Genomic DNA, 20,999 nt, shown 5'->3' on the forward strand with positions numbered 1-20,999 from the left:
AACCCTGCTAGGTACTGCCACGAAGAGGATGGCACAGGAGGCTGATCGTTATTGGGTGCGGGTGCCAGACCCGTTTTATTCAATTGTCACCCCCTTCGGGAGTCCCACCAACCATCCTAGATGCTCAGAGCTCTGAAGGGTGTTTACCGGCATCCTGCAGTTGCTTGTGGGCTTCTTTACCTTCCTGTTCAGGTTTTTTCCGACTTCAGCAGGGTCTGTGGCAGCTCTGCAGTTTTCCCTTGTTCCCCGCACTGCACATCTCCAGCTGACCGCGCATACCAGCTTCTTGCATCTGCTGGTGCCCGTCGCCTCCTCTCCTTCGCCGGTCCGTCCAAAGCAGACCTCTGTCAGGGATGCCTCTGCCTGCGGGTAAGCATCCCACTCTATGCTGTTCCACCCCATGAGATCCCCCTGCTGTGTACCACCCCAAGGGGGCCCACTCTATGCTGTTCCACCCCATGAGATCCCCCTGCTGTGTACCACCCCAAGGGGGCCTTTCCGGTAGCGGCCTGACCACCCTGGCCTCAAGGGAAAGGGGTCCCCCTAGGGGAGAAGGGACGACGGGGAGCAGATTTTCATTTACTGCAAGTACAACTGCCTTGCATCAATATGGGGTGGTGGACCTGGGAAAGTGGAAAGGGGTATTGGTGGCAAAATTGGTAACCCTTGGCTGAGGCGGATTCTGTATTCCAGCTTGAAGACTAGAGCATTAGTTGATGTCTCGGCAGAGTGGGTGGACGCGTTGGGTTATCTTCTGCCAAGTTTAAAAATCAAGATGAAATAGGCAGGCAGCTTCACATCATAATAAACCATACTGTTTGTGGTGAGATCAGTTTGCTAATGTATCAGGAAGCTATTGAAGATGCCACAGATCTCCCAGTCATAAAGTGACACTCTGGATCCTAACTGACATGTGTGCTCTTGGGTACATGTGACGTTTTCAGTTTGGGAAAGGTTTACTGAAGTTCATGGTCTGATGAGAGTGTTTACTCGACACAATGAATAGCTAGCTCTTTAAGTGGGGATGTACTCAGCAATACAGCTGAGGGCCTACATCATTCAGAAAATGTGTTAAGGTTTGTAACAAGCAGAGTAGAGGCACAAAGGGCTTGTGCAGACAGCAGGGTTACATGCTTTGTCGTGGTGCTGTACATACACTTTTGCCCACCTCAATGATATCTCACCTTCAATAGCCTTCTGGCCTGCTGTCAGGGCCTGGTCCGTTTGCAGTATTGTAGAGGCTATTGTCTCCTGTTTCATCAAGAAACCCCTGAGTTCCTCATCAGCCTGCAAAATAATTGAAAGGGGAATAACTAAGCAAGGTCAAAAGAGAAGCAGATGATGGAAAGAGAGACATCAGGGGCAAAACAGGCCTCTAAGGGGCTCATTACACTGTTCACAGGCACCAACCTTTACAATGACTGGCATCGTCCAACACCTTATTCTCCCCTATGGTGTTCTGGAGTGGTCTCAGTTTTGTTTACCCATATACTGCAACGGGGACATCACCCTTCATGGAATGCTAGATGGTTGTGCTTTCTTGTGTAGCATAACCTATGACTGGGATTCCCTAATCGACTTTGGTAGAACTGGTCTTCCCTGTATAGACTAGGTCCAATAAGACTTTCTAACAGATAATTATTTGGTAAGGGGTTTATTTACGTGGATGTGGCTAAGCACGAGATGCCCTTTGACTTGGCTAGTGTGGAGTTTCCGCTTGCATGATCTGTGGCTGTTGGGGTTCTCTTTGCACAATGGGTTAGCATAGATTTTTCATTTACAGATTCCAGCTGATTTGGTTTTCCCTTTACAGTCATGACTAGAGTAGTTTCCCATTTCAGAAATGTTTTCCCTCTTCAAATGTGCTTAAAGAAGGGCTGTAAACAGCCAATACACTTGTGTTTTTGCATTTTCATCTATCTTCAGGCATGGGGCATCACCGCATTTGTGCATGAAAGTGTGCAGAAGTTATTCATCATCCCGTGTTTTGTATCCTTTTACTGCACGGATGTAGTGACCCTGGGGTTATCTTCATGGCACATGAACATGGTGCAGTTCTTCAATGTCTACCAAACCACCACAGGATAGTATGCAACGCATTCAAAGTCACGATTAGGGGACATAGCCTTTCTACTTCTTGTGGTATACGGTCTGAGCTACAATCTCGCTTTTCAGAAGGCTGCATAACGAAATTGGAAAGGGAAATAGTTGAAAGAGTTGCCTGTGGGGCGAAGTTATTACGGGAACAGTTAGTCAGGGCTCAAGCTCAGGAGCGACTGGGGGAAGCATGATTACACCCAATACACTAAGAAAAACGAAGGGGACGGAGACAAGGCAGCCCGATTACTGGCCTGGCTCCTCAGAAAGGAGTAGCCGCAGGAGATCATCACACAAATGGTCACAGACGGAGGGGAGGTGATCAGGACCCCGGGTGTTGGGAGGGTGGGGGGGGTGGATCAACAGGGCCTTCCATGATTATTATAAAGTGCTATGCACTAGCGAGGGCTCATCAGATATAGAAGACATAACGGATATATTGGCGCAAGCGGGTCTGCAAAAGCTGCCAACTGCAGCAGCATAGGAAATAAAAGGTCCGGTAACGCAGCGGGAAATAAGAGTGTCAATCTCGAATGCGTAGGAGGAACTAGCAGTTGTCTCCTTAGACGCTGTCAAAGCCTTCACGTGGTAGAATATAGCTGGCTCACACAAGGTTTGCTAGAGTTCGGGATAGGTCCAAACATGAGGAAATGGATTTGCCTAATGTATCAAGAGCCCCTTCTGAGGGTACAAATGGGAAGGGATGTCTCCCTAAGGTGGAAGTTGGGCACAGGCACCCGGCAGGACTGTTCTCTGTCCCCAATCCTCTTCGCACTATCATTAAAACCATTGACGAACATCTTTAGAGATCAATTCCGAGACGCTGGAATAATGGTGGACGGCCAAACTCATGTCATCTCACTCTACGTGGGGAATACCCGCCTCTTTTTTTTTTTGTTAATCTATTTTATTGAAGGCTCATAACAATGCTTGTACAACATAGTATAGAAAACTATAAAAACTTGGAACATCGTGTATAATGGACTATTTTAGGGATCTTCAAATGTTAAACAAAACTTGAAGCATTGGAGAAAGAATATGTATGAGTTAGAAAGACCAAAAACTTTCAAAATAACGGGGAGGGGAAACGTATAACATACATTACAGACAAGACCGTGAGGAAGTGGGGAGATAAGGGGAAAAGGGAAAGGACAATCATTAAATGAAAATAATGATATTATTTTAAATAGAATAATCAATTGAGGTAAGGAAATCAAAAACATTCTCCATTTCAAGTTATACTTCTGATACAGTATCAGGGTTGAAGCAATGCAACCTTCCATTCTATGTATGTTACATATGGCGTTCCACCATATTTTGGTTATTAATCAGGTAAAATTTCTTCCAATTAGTTGTGATAACCTGGACAGCAATTAGAATAAAAATATCAAATAAATAAGATGTGTGGGAGTCTAAATGATGTTGAAAAGGAGCACTGCCCAAAAATAAAATCTTAGAAGGAAAGGGTTCATCTAACTTAAAAATACATTTTATAAAGCGCCATACATTATCCCAAAAACGTTCAATATATTTATATTCCAAAAACATGTTTGAATGATCCTTCACCATCATGACAATTCCAACATTTGTTATCTAAAGATATCTTACACTTAAAAAGCATAGCAACATTGTTTGGGTTAGATTAGGCGAAACAGTTATGGTTGAGGTTGTTTTCTCGAAAAAGACGGCCAACCATTATTTTCTAAAGTGACTGAACAATCTTGTTGCCATTCTTGCTGTGATTTCGAATAGGGATTCTCAACCAAATCATCAGTAAGCTCGTTATAGAAAAGGAAAGCTGAAAACTGGCGATTGTACATATAATTTTGTGTAACAACACTAGTTTGCACAGATGATTCCATCAGAAGCTGCAAATTGTCTATAAGCATGAATTAGTAGTGAGTATTTATGAAAAAAAAACTTTGGCGTTTCGCCCTGAATTCATTGAAAGTTAGCAGTATACCTTGATTAATTCCTTTTAGTATCCAACTTTTCCAAAAAAGACTCTACCATTAATCTGAATAAGATAATTAAACCAAATGAAATGTGATATAAACTTAGAGGGGTTTGTAGAGATGAAATACGTTATAATCCTTTTAGCTGTAAAATGAACATTATTACACTTAATAAATCATTTAGAGAAAACGGCCAAACCATAATACTTTCCACACTAACCCATGTAGGGGTGAAAAAGTGTTCAACTTGACAAAACCAGTACTGTGCTTGCTTAAGTATAAAGGCAGAATGATATTTAATAAAGTCAGGGAATCCCACACCCCCCAAAACTTGCCCCTCCGCCCCCACAGATAACTTTCCGTTTTAGTCTATTAAATGAGAGCCTGTTTTTTCCTGTCCTACAAAAATTTGGCGAGGCATCTTTAAAAATTGTACTGGGAATCGGTACAGGAGGCATAAATAAAATGTCCAAAATAATAAGGAAAATCAACATTTTAATCGATTGGAGGCGACCCCACCAGGATATATACAGCGGGGGATCAGGAATCTAAAATACTTTTCTTTTTGGTTAATACGATATTAGTGTTTTCTTTAATTATATCTTTGGCTGAAGAAAACCTTTGCATGCCTAGATATTTAATTTTCTTAGGACACCACCTCATGCCATAGGGTTGGACCAGATGTTTAGCACAATGAATATTCAGAGAAAGAATTTCCATTTTGTTCATGTTTAATTTATATCCTGAAGCTAATGAAAAACGTGAAACAGTATCAAGCATATTGTCTAAACTTTTTTCAGGATTCTTAAGGAATAGAAGAATATCATCAGCATAAACTGCTAATTTAGCACGCACATCACCAAACGTTATTCCCTGGATATCAGGATGTAATCTAATAGTTTCTAGAAATGGTTCATGGGCTAAGATAAATAACAGAGGAGAAAGAGGGCATCCTTGTCGTGTAGCTCTACTTAAGAGGAAAAAAGGGTGACATCTGACCATTCATAAATATAGTGGTTTTGGGATTAGAATAAAGAACTCTAATCATGGATAAATTTCATGATGATCATGCCATCGCAACGCATAAAACAAGTAGTCCCATTCAACTCTAATGTTTTTTCAGCATCTAAGGTGTCAGCTGCAAAGGGGTCACTTGAGAGGGCTGTGAAATTCAAAGCATCCAAAATAATTCTGATATTGGATGTCGAGAGTCTTCTTTTGACATACCCAACCTGGTCTTGTTTAATTCAGGCAAAAAAGGGAGACGTCTATTTGTTAAGATTTTGGTGAAAACTTTGCAATCTGTATTGATTAGAGAAATTGGTCTATAGCTTTGTGGTAGTTCAGGATATTTATTAGGTTCAGGGAATACCAGAAGGATAGCTTCAGCAAAGGTACCTTCAGATTTTGAGTTTGAGATAAAGTGAGAAAAAAGTTCATGTAATTTAGGGGTAAGAAATGATTTAAAATGGGCATAGAAGTCAATGGAAAATCCATTGGGTCCCGGCGGCTTGCCTTTTTTAAGCCCATGTATAGCCTTAATAATTTCATTTTGTGGTATTGATGAATTAAGTGAGTCAACATCCACAGTGTGATAACTTGAATGTGTAATATTTTGTAGGAAGTCAGCAATGTTTGGATTATTGGGTGTAGAGTCAGAGGAATATAATTGATGATAGAATTTACCGAATACATTAACAATATCTGGTTCTATTACCATTCGAGTCCTTACTGTAATTCTACTTCTTTCTTTTTTGGTTTTGAGGTAGGCAGCTACAGATTTGCAAATTTTATTGGAAAATTGATCTATTTTAGATTTAGATTTTAGCTGGGATAACGCCCCTTACATGCTAGATATGATCGCCGATATAGGCGCACAATCAGGTTATCGCGTCAACACGCAAGCTCTCAAGGGGAGGTAGAGCAGGGACTTGCCTGATATAGGCATACAGTGTTACGCTCACCTGGTTTCCACGGGGACGCTACTCAGCCCTGGCTGGAAAACTTGCACTCTCGAACCCTCTCCTTTGGTCCCTTGGTAATGTTTCAGATGAGGATTGGGCCTTAATTCTTTGTACGGTGCGCTCTCCGGCCTGCTTCTCGGTGCAGGGGCGCGTAGCTGGTGCGGGCATGCTGCAACCTAGTTGCTTCACTGGTGCGGGCCCTGTTCTAGTCCAGACCTGCTGTGACTCTGACTCTGAAAAGGTAGGTTTTGCTGCCTTACAGTCTTGATATTCTGCTCTTTCTTTCTTTCTTGTCCCCCTTTGTTTGTTACCAATGTCTCTGCATCTTTCCTATAGGTGTGGAAAGAGATTTAGGCGTTGCCGTGCTGATTGGAGATGAGCACGAGTCGGTAAGTGAATGCGCGGTGCATGTCGCTATTCCGTAAGTAAATGCGCAGTGCGCAGCGCTATCTTGTCTTTTATTTTGCTAACCTGTGTCTTTCCCTTTTCTTGTAGGCCGCTGTGATGTTCCGGAATGGATGCTGACCTAGGGATGACTGAACCAGGTAAGAGTCTAGTGGTTTTTGTTGTTCTTGAGTAGGAGTGAGTAAGCGCTCACTAATACTATCTCGCTCACTTCTTTCCAGGTTGTGGAGTTCCGTAGAAGGATGCGGCGCGAAGATGCTGGTGTTCTCTGCGAGTATACTCAAGTGGGTGGAACTGCAGCTTGCGATGGATCGAAGACAGGATGCTACTCACAGGTAAGTGCTATATTAAGATGTTCTTCTTCTTTCAGGTGCGCGGTTTCAGGATAAGGCAGGCAACAAGGAACTCTGGAGACTGAGCTGGACACGGTGAGCGTCACGCTGCAAACCGCAGAATAACGCAAAGCGTGTTCCTCTGCTTGGGCGTGGCTTATATAGCCCCAGGTATCTCAATGCCCGACCACACCCAAAACACTAGACCGCATAGCACAGTTCTTGGAACTAAGCTATGTGGGTGCCTCCATGTTGAATAAAAGTCTATTAAGAAGTCCAAACCCTAATGTTATCTTCACATTAAGTATGAGCCTGGTGCCAAAGGCGCCACTACAGACTCCAAGAGAGTCTTTGCCGAGATGTCAAGGCCTTTGAGGCCACAGTGGAAGGCCGTAACCTGACTACAGTTGGGAGGCTGACTTGCCTATGAGGGTTAGGGGTAGGGATCATGACATACAGTAGGAAACTGACTCCTTCCGATAACTAGGGATCCAGGTGCATCATGATGCAGCGGACACGTTTCAACAGAATGTAGGCAGGCTCTCTCAAACCATAGGGATAGGATACAGTTTTGGAAGAGGCTCCCCCTTTCCCTTATAGGGATGATAGCGATCTGTAAAATGGTTATTTTACCCAGATTTTTATATTTATTTGCTAACATCCTGTATCTGATATGGGCCCCCTTTTTCAGGACATTGAACGGCTATCTGTTGGAACTTTTATGGGCGGGAGGGCGTCCGAGAGTGGCACTTGCAACGCTGCGCAGGAGACACGAGGAGGGCGGACTCACTCTCCCAGACTTTGAACTGTATTATTGGGCGTCTCAGGAGATGAGGAAGCGGATAGGCCACTACTAGGTAAGGTCCCAAAGCATTATGCTGGCACAGAGTTCCTTTTGGGAGCCAAGCAGGGGTCCCCGATAACAAGCTTCACGAGCGTGGTCCAAAAGATGTGGAAGCAGACACGCAGTAGGTTGAATATAGGGGAGGGGTATTGTCTGTTGGTGCCCCCAAGTGCAGACTGCAGGACAGCGAAAATTCTTATGGACATAGGAACAGATAGATGCACGTGAGTAGGCCTACACATGATGAGGGATCTGGTTGAGGAGGGAACCTTAATACCCTTTGAGGAATGGGTGGCAAAGTTCGAGATGCCATGGGGATAGTTTTTAAATTTTGCACAACTAACCAAAACATTAGCAAACAAATGGGCCTCAATACCAGAGCAGCCCCCCACCATCCTAGTCCTTCAAGCGCAGCTGACCATAGGCACACAACACCGTGCAATTTCGAGGCTGTATATGGCACTGCAGGATAGCAGGACGTCACCGCCACTTTAAAGTAAAGGAGAAATGGGAACAGAACCGGAGTCAGGGATAGCATGGTCCAAGGTTTGTCCGGGAATCAGCAAGGTGTCACGCAATGCACGCTTTTAGCTTATACAGTAACATTTATTTAATTTATTTTTATTTATGCGCTTATAAAGCACTGAAAGCCAGTGGGCATCGGGGAGCATAAAACATGAAATGTGATTACAACATGAAAGAATAATAAAAGAAAAGATACAGACAATCCAAACTATCTAAGATAAACTACCAAAAAAGGTGAGGAGCTTTTCGCCACGCAGCTTTTACTAGCCCCAAGCATGAGTGCGTTTCCATAATCTAAGCGGGACAGAATGGTGGCCCTCACAATCGTAGCACAGTTACCCTCACTCAGGAAGGGTTGGATGGCTCTAAGTAGGCGTAGATGGTATAGGTTGCTCTTATGACGATGTTGAACCTGCGTGTCAGCACCCAGTGAGGCTTCCAGGACAAACCCGAGAGTTTTCATCATTCCCGAGACCTGTATCCGAGTGTCCTGAATTTGGAAGGCCTCGTAGTCGTCCCTAGTTTGGCACGGGCCTGATGGGTGCCAAAGATCATCATCTCCGTCTTGTTGCCATAAAGGCACATTGTGCATCATGTATGCATCACTCCCCAGAAATTACACATAATAAACTCAAAGATCACACACGAGTGCCCGAGATGCAAGGGGGGTTCGGCGGGTTTCTGGCACATGGTGTGGGAATAATGCCCCATAATAGCGCGTTTCTGGTAGTGCATAATCCATAGTGTCAATGTCCTACTGGGTAGACAGCTAGAATGTACACCCCGGATCTCTCTGTTGGGACCATTACCAGGAGATAAAAAGAGCAAGTACTCCAATAAGATAGCGTCCTTCCTGCTCATTCTGGCAATGGCAGCGCATGGCTATCGCTTGGAAGAGCCCCAAGGGCCTCCTAATGGGCCAAAGACATCCTTCGATGGGCGGCTGCAGAAACAACTACACTACACGAGCAAAGGACAGACGAGGACTCCAATGATCTGGAATTACAGTGGGGCATTCTCCTGGCGGACTTGCAAACCTCCCCAGATTACCTACCTCCAAGATGACCTGGAAGCAGTCGGTTATAACACTGTATTACATGTGTATCCGCTTTTTGTTTGTCAGGGCCATCGCAGGTGAAGGGAGACACCACGCTATTAAGACGGAACAAAGCTGTTGGTGTGCACCCCTCTGTTATATAATTTATGAAATATTGGGGTTCTCTGCTGCAATAACCTTGGGGAACAGTTTCTGTTCTGTTGGTGAAACTTAATAAACAGATGTTAAAACAAATACATGCTGTCACATGTGTCTGGCCACTTGCTCATATTCAGGGCAAGTGTGGGGGAATTTCTGCCGCCCGTAGTGCAAATCCCACAGCTCAGTTTTCTAATTACAGTCAGCACAATAGAAATCTTTTCTTCTGAATGAAGTGTTTGACAAGCAAATGACATCTTTAGAGGTATATCCTATGATAAAACACAAAGGAAGGGGCACACAAAATGCAGGGTATCTGGAGAGGTAGACAAACAAAACCACAATTTTAAGAAAAGTGGTTTTAAGGTTAAGAAGCAGGTTTCACTTTATAAATGTCTTTTTTTGTTTGTATGAAAACAATATAGTTTCCAGCATGTGGGAAGCTTTCTTTTAACTTAGATGGCCTCCACGCCAACGATGTTCATTGCCCATCAACTCCCGTGGTGTCTGGTTCATGCCAGAAGAAAGAACATGCTTAGCAAACAACGGAACTATAAACATGTGATTGACTGTTGGTCAAAGGAGCACTTTTAAGACTCCTGGAAAGTGTTCTTTTCCAGGTGGGGCAGGCCCCCAAATGAGGGGGATCACCAATTGGGGTCAGGGGTTCAATTGTCACTACCTAGGAATGCTTATGATGGCCTTGCCAAGCTGACAAATGTTTATTTTTTCAGACCATCCCACTTGCACGTCTATGGCCTTCTTTAAAGAACTAAACAAGCTGTTGTAACACTTTTCTTTGGGTGGAAGGGAAACTCCCAGGGTTAGATGGCACACAATGACTAGTATGAGAGAAGGGATACCCTGTGCCATTTGCACTAGGAGTCTCTCTTCCCCAAATATGTCATACAAGCAGAGCGATCCATTTATCCAGTTTCGGTTTAAAAATGGGGATGGAGAAGATTAAGACAACTTTTGGGCAGGGAGTCACTGTTGTTGCAGCATTAGGTTATGGGGATCACCTGAATAAAAGTTCTTCATTGATATTATAGAAGTTGTAAAGGTATATGGAGGAGAGAGTGTTAAGGAGAAAGTTGAAAGGAACACCAGAGATAAGGTCAGGGAAGGGGCTAAGAAGGAAGTAGGAGAAAGTGTAAAGAGAGGTTGGGAGGAACATCAAAAAGGAAGTTGGAGGTCACATTAAGGAGGAAGACAAAGAAGTCTTGCAAGGACGAGCTTGGGAGGGATGGAAATACCAGCATGTGGCTACGGGTCCACAAGGCCACAAAAGACAGAGTGAAGTCAGGAAGAGAGAGGAAGTAAACAGCAGAGCCCCTTTGCTGTGAGACTGTTGCAGAGGTAGACTAGGATGGATGTTTGGTAAACAGCAGTAGGTCCCCAAAACAATTTACATCGCTGCATGGGGGATCAGATCCTCATCTGGTTTAAATCGTACCTTGCTAATCGCCACCAGTTTGTGCAAATGGATTTCTCTAGATCACTAACTCTACCTATCACTTGTGGAATCCTACAAGGATCCATGGCCTTCTCTGTGATCTTTAATCCTTACATGGAATGGCTTAGAACCCTCCTTGCTCCACACAATATCCACATCCACCAATACGCAGACGACACGCAGATCTACCTCCAACTATCCTCTATTGATGACATCCACATGCTAAATGCCTGCCTTTGGTTGATCAAGTCGTGAATGTCCAGCTCAACCCCTCCAAAACTGAATTTCTACCGATGACCAACAATACCGACCACCCAGACATCCAGACCTGGCTCTCTGCTATGCACCCTTGCGCTTGGCATCGAAAGACACCTCTCCTTCAAACAGCATGTTGCAAGGAAATGTCTTGCTACCAATTTCCACATCTGCGGAAAATGAAGCCATTCATCCCAGAAAACAACTTCAGATCTCTGTCCAAGCCTTAGTCGTTTCCCACCTGGATGGTAGCAATGTCCATTTGGAAAGCCTTCTGGTGGTGATTACTGTGGCACCCATCCGATGTGTCCTGCCTGCTCCAGCACCACTCAAAGGACTCTTCAAATTCAACTACATTGCCCTGTCCCTCATCGGAATGCACAGGCTCCAGCTGCAGCCCGTATCATCTTCCAAACCTGCTGCATTATCTACAAAGCTGTCACCCTGCAGTCCCCAAACTACCTTACCAAGAACCGCAGCATCTCCAAAAGGCCTATGATCCACCAGAAGTAAGGACATCTGCAGACTTGAACTCTGTTGGTGCAGGAAGTAAAGAACCAGAAGACAGGCCTTCTCTCTCTACACCCCAAGACTCTGGAACCTCTTTACAATCAGAATCAGTCTCCCCACCTAGCTTCTACAGTCCAGGAAGGTGCTCAAGGCCCTCCTCTTCAAGTAATGGCACCTCCCTAACACCTAGGTCCACACACCCTCTACTCCCACCCTACCCGAGGCTGGGTGATCTGATCCCCACTGTCCCCTCCCCTGGTTGCTTGTAAATGCCTTGCTGACAAATTGTCCACCCTCTCCTGTTGTTATACCTCACTCCCTGGTTTCTCTGCTTCTCATCCATGTTCTTTCCGCTATGGATGTTAAGTGCTCCATTGCTTCCCCAAGCTAGGTCCATGCTCAATAAATACTGTAATAGTAAAAATACAAGCAGGAAATGGGCACCCAAGTAGAATGAAGACGAGGCTGGTGAAAAGTCTGTTCTGCTAGCGAAAAGCGGATGCGATCTACACCTGCCCTAAGTAAGCCCTCAGGTGCATGTGTGGGACAACCCTGACACTGAAGCACAGAGTCAGACACCTTATTCACTAAACTAGTGCTGGAGGCTGGGCATACAGATTTATTTGTAATTTTATTTTTCATTAAAGTGTTATCATGGTTAAATAAAACCTTTTGACACCACAAAGAATACAATAAAACTCATTACAATAGATTACACAGTTCCATAAATATAATATTAACATACTAAAATAGATTAAACTCATTCCTCATCTAAAATGGGAATTATACCATAAAATTTAATTTCATTATTTCAAACATAATTTCATCATTCTTCCTTCTTCAAATAACATCGCAAGTCTTTGTATAACCCGCATCAAATATTGATACACATAATAAACTCTAAAACACAAAACCACATTCTCCCGAGTATATATAAAACCATGTCTGGTCAAACTCCAGACTATCAATATTCAGATAATCTGCATAACATTTCATGTATACTTCCTCCAGGATCAGAGATGCTGTTAACAAATGACGAGAGGTCTCAACCTCCCTCTTATAGATCCTGCATAATCTTTGACATAGAGGAAGTTATCCCCATGAACCTTAACGAGCCATAGTAGGGAGTTGTTCAAGGTTGAGTTGTAATATGAATCTTCTGGTGGTAACATTATTATTTTTAATTAAATTAATACAAGGTGCATTCATTCTGAAGCCTCGTCGAACATAACTGCTCATGGTAATCTTTAGGCCCAACAGCAAAATGTTATTATTATCCATGTCACATACCAGGGTCTTATCTTTTAATTCCCTGATATCAATCCCTACATTTCTAGGTTCACTCATCTCAAAGTCGATATCTTCAAAGAACTTTCTCACTTCTTTTATCCATAAATGTATAGCTTTAGGAGGAATAGGCTTCATCATTAGTTCACTAAAAATCAAGCATGTGGAAGGCTCTTTCTCCTGTGTAGATAACATTTTCAGCATAAGAATACCAGCCGCAATTTTTCTTTGTACCGTCATAGAGGACAATCCCAGTTCACACTGAATCACCTCAATAGGCATGGCCAGGGATAAACCCAGAGCTGGTCGACCAGATTTTACCTACTAGCTTCACAAACTATATGGTCTGTTTATTAGTAAAAATGTCGAGCCGTAAAGCGCACTCGGTACAACACTAGATTATATACTGTTATGAGTCCTTCTATAGAATGTTCACCCCGATGGGAAATAACCCTTTTTAATGTAGAACATTTTTTTCTAAATCTTTCCCATCGCTGTTGCCGCTAATAAATCAGTGCTTAAAGCATTTGTAATTGGGACACCCAAAAATGTATAACTCACAACAGTATCAATGGGATCCTCATTCTGTTTCTATTTCAAACCAAGGCTTTTCTTTCTGCTCGTGTTAATAGTCATAATTTTAGTTTTGGCATGATTAATCACTAGCCCATTTTCCTCTGCATTTTGGCTGAAAGTTATAAGTCTGCGCTGAAGATCAACCTTGGTGTGGTCAAACAGCACAATGTCATCAGCGTAGGCGAGCCCCGCCAAAGGATGGGTTCCTATGCTAGGAGGACAATTATTGCATTTGGCCAGAGCTTCCCCCATATTAGCCAAATATAAATTAAACAGGACTGGGGTCATGGTGCACTCCTGTTTTAATCTGCGATTTGTACTCAATCCAGGGCTCAGTGCACAGTCTTGATTTATCCTTATCTGTACTGTGGTATTAGTATATAGAGATTTAATAAAATAAATTATCATTTAATGCAATCCCAATCTTGTCAGTTTAGTCCATAAAATATCTGTATTGACAGTGTCAAAAGAACTGCTGTAATCAACGTAACAGATGTACATCGTGTATCCTTGGAGAGAAGGGAGTTACGAATCAAATAAATGGTAGTCCAGAGGTTAAACAAAGTGCCTAAGCCCTTCCTAAAACCCATCTGTTGTATACCAAGTATTTCCATCTCCCCAATCTAGGGATTAACTTTCTCTAATAGAAAGACACAAAATATCCTAGCCACGGTATCATTCATTGCCAAAAGCTGACAATTTCCAGGTTCCTCACAATTACCCTTTTTAAAAATAGGAATCAGGATCGACCTGGACCAGCTAATGAGAATCTCCCCAGATAGAAAAATGGATCTAAAGATTGTATGAATAATCTGAGCCCAATACTTAGGGTCCTTTATGAACACTATGTTAGCCAGCCCATCAGGGCCTGTCGCTCTAGAAGGTTTTAATTTATATGTATGCATGAGCCTGTGGGACCAAGATGGTTTCTCCAGACAAATTAGAGTTGTATGATAGATTTCCACATTTAACCCTGGTGTGTCCAACCTAGTTTAGTGAATTAGAAAGGCACCAAAGTCTAGCCAAACCCAGTCAAGGTAGGTAGCAGAGCAGCAAGGCCTAGACTCAGGAGGGGTATGAGAGTGGTCTAGAGCTACAATGAGTCCACACAGAGCAACACAATAATTCCAGTTAGACAGGTAGGCACAATACCATACAATGATTTAGGAGGCCATTTAAGTACATACTAAGGAATGAAACCCCTATGAAAGTATTTTCACACACTTATTGTAAAATACATATACATTCACTCTTGTGAGAAGATAGAAAATCATGCGATTCAAAACCAGTGCAGTACAGGTAAATAGTCAGATGCAGAAATCACAGTAAAAACAGTTTACAGCAATAGTAAAACAGTTCCCTATTACTGAATAAGTCCACCCCTGAGATGGTTTGAGGCTTAGTGCCCTAAGGTCATCATTTCTAAAAAGATATACTTTCAGGTACTCTTATTACGTGATTGGACGATGCTATGGGTTCCAAAAAGTTAAGGAAAGTTCAGGTAAGTAGCTCTCTCAATCCCAGTTTACTAAGGTAGTCCCAGAAGGGGATCCTTGACAACATCACCACGTATATACGTTAGGAAAGAGAGAGAAAGGGACAGGACTTTCCTCCCTCTCCTCCAGAGTTACATGGGTGTAAAGAAACAGATGTGTTAATTTATCCCCCTTACTCATATTTCTACAGAGGCCAATACTAAGGTTCTGGATTCCGATGAGGACACATTCTTTCGTACTTGGCTTAGTCGATGGAGGACCCGTGGTCACGGGTACAGAGGTCACTTTCTTATACAGGATTTAGTTTTGGTTGTTCGCAATACTCAATCCTCGGGTCCAGGCACTATCCAGCTGAACACCCTTACAAAGAAAGGAGGAAGACTTCTGTGGAGTAGGAGACTCCAGAATAGCGAAAAAGAGAGATAGCAACTGGATTCATCACGCTCAGAGAGCAACAGACTATCTTCAATGGACGAACAAAGGAGAATGCCCAGTACATTTTCCATTTAGACTAGAAGACTAAAAATGCAGGAGCAGGTCTCTTGTAGTGTAATCTGAAGATCCTCCAAGTTACAAGAATACACTCAGACGCTGCAGTGAGGTAGCCAAGGAAAGAGCTGGTCAGTCCACCGGATGGTCCAGGGACACTTTCAAAGGCTCAGAAGGTGCAGATCTTCCAACAGGGGTGGAAACTGGTTGTTCCCACCGGTCCTGGGGTTGAAGCACCAATGCGGGTCTCCTTGACATTAGGCAGAGGAGCAGAACTTCAATGGGACTGCACTGTAGTTGGTGCTGTTGAGGTGCAATGGTTATCCTCAGGTCTTCAGTGGCTGCACTTCATCGTTGGAGCCAAGACCCCTATGAAGATCTGCTGAATGGCTACAGGAGTCATCATTTTCTCCAAGATTTGGACTTGATGGCACTGGCTATAACAGCTGCCCAGCAACAGACATTCAGGCACCTGGATGTTGATGTGGACCAGACAATCCCAGCCCCACATCCGGGCTTGCAAAGAGACCAGCACTTTTCCTGGGAAAGAAGCAGCTTTCACCGGCAAAGGGCTACCCATATATGGCAATTCTGAACCTTAGAGTGCCGGAAGAAGGCCAAAGAACAATATGGCCAAAGGACAGGCAGAAACCTTGTGGCATGGCCCTTTTAGAGTGCTAGCCGCTCCTACTAGCCATTTGCAGTAATTGCAAAGGTGCACGAGTGAAAATTTCAATACACAATAGAGAAACATACGCTGCCACAAGCCCATCCTAGACACATTGTAAATGTAACCAAAACGCCACAAAAGAAGGGATACCAATTATCCTAACCGCACTTCACTTTAGGGTGTTGTGTGAAGTTTAAAACATCCAGGAAATTCCCCAAGGAAATCATAGGGCCTCATTATAACTATGCTGGTCCGGTAACAGCAGTGCCGGTAAGCCTAACAGCACTGTTACCGGACCAGCACAGTAAGACTCTGAGGGCATGTGCCGTCCTACCCGCCAGGGTCAGACCTGGTGGGCGGACCGGCACCCTACCGCAGAGTTTCATGGAAGCAGTGGCACCGTTGTTAACAGTGCCGGTGCTTCCGTGGTCCCCATTCCCATTTGAGTGCTATGGAACTCAAATGGGAATGGGGATTTACAATTACCAGCACCTGACTTCCAAGAACGCTGGGGTTGTAATCCCCCGATGTTACCGGCAAGCCAGGTGCTGTTAAATATTGCAAGTCCGGCGGCAAACCGCTGGGGGCACCAGCAGGGTTACCACCGGACTTGTAATGAGGTCCATAGTCTCTGAGTACTGAATGTCTTACTGACTATAATCACAAGAACGAGCAAAAGGGCAAAGGAAGTAAATCAAAGCAGAAGGCTTTACATAACTCCAAAAGTCGGGTCAGAAGTCAAAACAAAGCAAAAAGTAAGGGTGTCCCACATAAGTCTATGGGAGGAAAGCAGCAAAAAGAAAATCTTTCCTAACAGAGGGAAAGCAATAAACTGAACTGCTAAAGATAAGAGTCAAGAATGAAGTGCAGGAGACATGCAAAACCCCAGAGAGGAACGTGGTTTGACTTGGAAAAACCTGCAATCAAGTACGGTTTATTCTGAGAAGTCATCCTGGAAATATTGATTTGTTTTTAAGTTACTTGACATAATTCTAAACACAACTTTGTAATTTACTCCAAATAAGACCTTTTTCTCTTTTCTCTTTCGGTCCTCATTGTCTGCTTCTTGTTGATCCCTCCTGGCTTTGTGACAGCTATGCCCAGAAGCAGATTCTATTTCAAAGTTATTTCGGTCCCATCCCAAAAAGGGAAAGAGCAAACATGTGCTTCATCCTTCAGCAGAACCCTCCACTTTCAAATGAGTTAATTATTAGCTCAAAGGCTAAGCCACCACAATGGGAACATGTTTTTAAAAAGGTAACTGCTCAGAGCAGTGCCAAGTGGCAGATATCAGCCTCAGTAGCCCAATATGTCCTGAAAAAGTAAATGCAAATCTAAACAAACATTGGTAAAGCCAATCAGTTTGTCATTGGCACTATACATTTAGAGAGTTATATTATTTTTTTAAAGGTCCCATAGAACAAACAAGATTTTGGCTGTCATATGAAAATTGCTGCCTGAAATACACCAATATTGCCAAAATAGAAAGCTATATCTGGTGCAGAGTGTTAAAAGTTCAGACATTCCATCCTTAGGATGGGACCCAAATCCTCCTCTCCTCTGAGATGGCCAATTCATGGCTTGAAAAGTATTTAACACACTAATTGGGCAATAAGATTCCCTTCCTGCGCTATAAACATGTCAATGCCATGGTTGAATGGCTAAACCTTAACTATGCCACAGTAATCTTCATCTACAACTCTGGCCACAACATCCATAGCCGCTTTGCTGCAATCTGTCCATAAGTCCCACGGGCTAACTATACTTTCAGGCAGGGCTTGGCTAGGAAGCCATGAGATAAGTTGTGTCCCGGGGTGTCTCATGCGGATCCTGCATTATCCTGCTGCACAAGCATAACAATACTGGTACATCTGCAAAGCAAAATGACATTACCGATGTGAGAATATGCTGGGAACATAATGATCGCAACTTCGTGAAGATCCGAGGCTCAGAGACACAACCACGGCTAACAGGAGCCTCAGAGTGATCCCGAATTGCATGGAGGAAAATGGCATCCGCTCCGAGACAAAGAACAAAGCCGTGAGGCGAAGGAGAAAAGGAGCGGGAGGGTTATGAGACTGAGATAATAGCCGTCGGCTCTTACCATGAAACAACTACTGATGGGAAGGGACACAATCTCAAGGACCCGGAATGGAAAAACATTGCTGGCGTGGGATGTTACAAAAATAGCAGCGTCCCCTACCTACGAGACGCGATTGCAAATAGAACGGAGCTCCCTGCCCCGAGTGCGGAGAAGCAATCCAAACACCTGCGGCCGTTCATATGTGAGAACCAAGAACACAGAGGTCCATAACGGAACAAAACATCAAACGGGCGTAGGAACGGCCAAAGCGCGCCCAGCAGAGGCAATACAGTTACGAAACCCAGAGCGCGGCTTGGAGCGCACCAGTGTTCTGTGCCGCCGAGAAGAGGAGCTGCTGCTTTAATGGAGCTGGAGACGGGCGAGCCTCGGAAAAACCAGATGTAGCTTGGCCCAACACGAAGGCCAGTGTAACAGTTACAGCTGGACAAAGTGCCCATAGCTGCCAGAATAGCAGGTGTGACAGCACGGCACCCGTGCCCTGAATAATGGGGCACCGAGAAAGACCCGTCACTGCAAGCCCGAAGTGATATAATTATCCGTCGAGCTGTTATCACGATTAAGGTGCAGAACCAAGGCTGAATCAAGTGCAAAGCACATCACAAGCTCGGACAGACATCAGAGTGTCGGGATAGGAGGGCCATTGGAGATGCTCACAATAAAATTAATATCAGCATTCACGCCCCTAATGGGTGGATGCAGAAGAATCCTTAGCCACTCAACGCTGGCAGGGGATACAAAGTCTCTATCAGGAAGCAACAGAGACAATTGTGAAGCGAAGTAGCCTGAGCATCAAAGGCGAAGGAAACTGACGAAGCCACAGTTAGAGAGGAATCAGAAGAGCACAGGCGCTTTACATATACACAACACCGGGTGGAGAAGGAGAACAAGACAGCAGACCTGGGGATGAAGGGCTAGTGATATAACTCTGCAGTGCAGAATAGGGGCAAGACTGCTCGCACCAAACAAAACCCTGAGTAGCCCCCAAGTGCCCTGCGCTCAAAACTACGGAGCTACCCCTGAGGTAGACTAAAGGAAACAAGTGATCCCTTGCTCCCCGGAAAGGGGCCCAGAAGTGCCACGGGTCAAGAAGGGGAGAGACATGGCTTAATCACAACATCAGAGCGCCCACAACACGGAGAAGCACATCCTAACCCTCCCGGTCTGAATCTATAGTTCATGAGACCGGCGGAGCTCCATTGTGCACTTGACAGAAATTGGACCCCAGCCATCTAGAACTGGAACAAACTGAGGTAACAGGGTGGCATCTAAACTTCCCAAGACCAAAGGGAAGCAATCCACACTGGAGGAATTTACGAAGACCCCACAGCCAATGGAGGGCGCCAGGATTAAAGACAGGAACCCACAAATAGACCCAACCCCAACGCGCAATGATCAGCAGATCCTGGATGTGATCGCGGACCTGATGGCGACATGGGAAACCAAACTGGAGGCAGCCACAGCCGAACTCAAGGCTGCGCTGGAGCTTAAAGTGGGCGCAGTACAGGAGGAGGTCAACCTACTCAGACAAGACGTATGAACAATAGCGGAGCGCACAGACGAGCTGGAGCAACAAGTGGCCACAAATACGGCAACTCGCGCATCCCATGCCTTGAGATTCACATACTGAAACAGCAAGTAAGCAACCAGGAAAACAAAGCAGAGGAAGCCGAAGGGCACGCCCGGAGCAACAATATACGCATAGTGGGTCTTCCGGAGGGCAAGGAAGGCCCTAACTCAACGGACTACATTGAGACCATGCTGCTTCAGGCAATAGGAGGAGGGGCGCTCACCCAAGGGTTTGCAGTGGAGAGAGCACACAGAGCCCTCACAAGGAGACACACCCCTGGGGCCCCCGAGGCCAATAATTGCCAAGATACTTAATTACCGAGACAGAGAGAAGATCCTGGAACACTTCCGAAAAGGAGGCACAATACAAAGAGCATCCGCGTCCATCACAGCGTATCCAGACTACACAATTCTGGTGCAGGGACGGCGATTGAACTATGGGACCGTGAAGAAGAGACTGTGTGAAGCAGGTTACAGATATATGTTGATGTACACGGCAAAACTGAAAGTGTTTCATAAAAACAAGGCCCTGTTCTTTAAGACCCCGGGAGACGCGACAGAGTGGTTGGATGGGCAAAAATGCCAGTCGGGAGCACAGCCAGAAAGAGGACGGAATGGATAAGTGAGGGGTGATCCTGAAGCCGAGGTGCTGTATAAACTGTGACATTGGGACTTGAATATAAGATAGGGCAGGGTAGACTTGGAAGTAATGGGCTAAGGGCTGAGCATGCAGTATTGAATGAGCATAACATAATGTGGCATAATAACAGGAGACATGATGGACTCACTCTTATACCCCTATAGATAGGATAGTTGGGCTCCGGTAGTGTGGTAACCCCCTGCTGTGTCCCTAGCATCAGCACCGCTGAATAGGTACTAAATGCGGGTAGGCCTGAGATCCAGGGATGGAGCTGGGCAACAGTTGGGAACGGGAAGGGTGGAAAGGGAGTTTGAGGGCGTGCTGTGGTTTTAACAAAAGAACAAGCTTACATCCATGCGCTGAAGCGCAAGATACAGAGCGTGAAAAGGGAGAAGAGTGGAACTGGGTACGGATAATGATGGGGGACCTCAAGATAGTTACCTGGAATGTCAGGGGGCTAAATAGTTATCTCAAGAGAAACAAAATTATGATGTACCTGAGGAGGCAGAAAATAGATATTGCTTTACTAGGTAATAGGGAAGAAATGGAAGAAATGGAAAGGGACCACTGTGGGGGCAACATACTCTGCATATGCTAGAGGGGTAATCACCTGGGTGGCACTGCATGTCCCTT

At 44.6% G+C, this 20,999-nt stretch overlaps 1 protein-coding gene across 4 annotated transcripts in view; it reads right to left on the bottom strand.

Moving 5' to 3' along the window:
* LOC138530300 (guanylate-binding protein 1-like) overlaps positions 1–20,999 on the bottom strand; it is a 478,878-nt gene that overhangs the window by 22,955 nt on the left and 434,924 nt on the right. For all 4 annotated transcript variants that reach the window (XM_069640897.1, XM_069640896.1, XM_069640898.1 and 1 more), the window contains one exon: positions 1,185–1,287. In XM_069640897.1, coding sequence (XP_069496998.1) covers positions 1,185–1,287 — 103 coding nt within the window. The remainder of the gene's footprint in view (positions 1–1,184; positions 1,288–20,999) is intronic.

Source organism: Ambystoma mexicanum, chromosome 1q, assembly GCF_040938575.1.
Source record: "Ambystoma mexicanum isolate Mex_15411 chromosome 1q, UKY_AmexF1_1, whole genome shotgun sequence".
In the NCBI taxonomy this organism is placed as follows: domain Eukaryota; kingdom Metazoa; phylum Chordata; class Amphibia; order Caudata; family Ambystomatidae; genus Ambystoma; species Ambystoma mexicanum.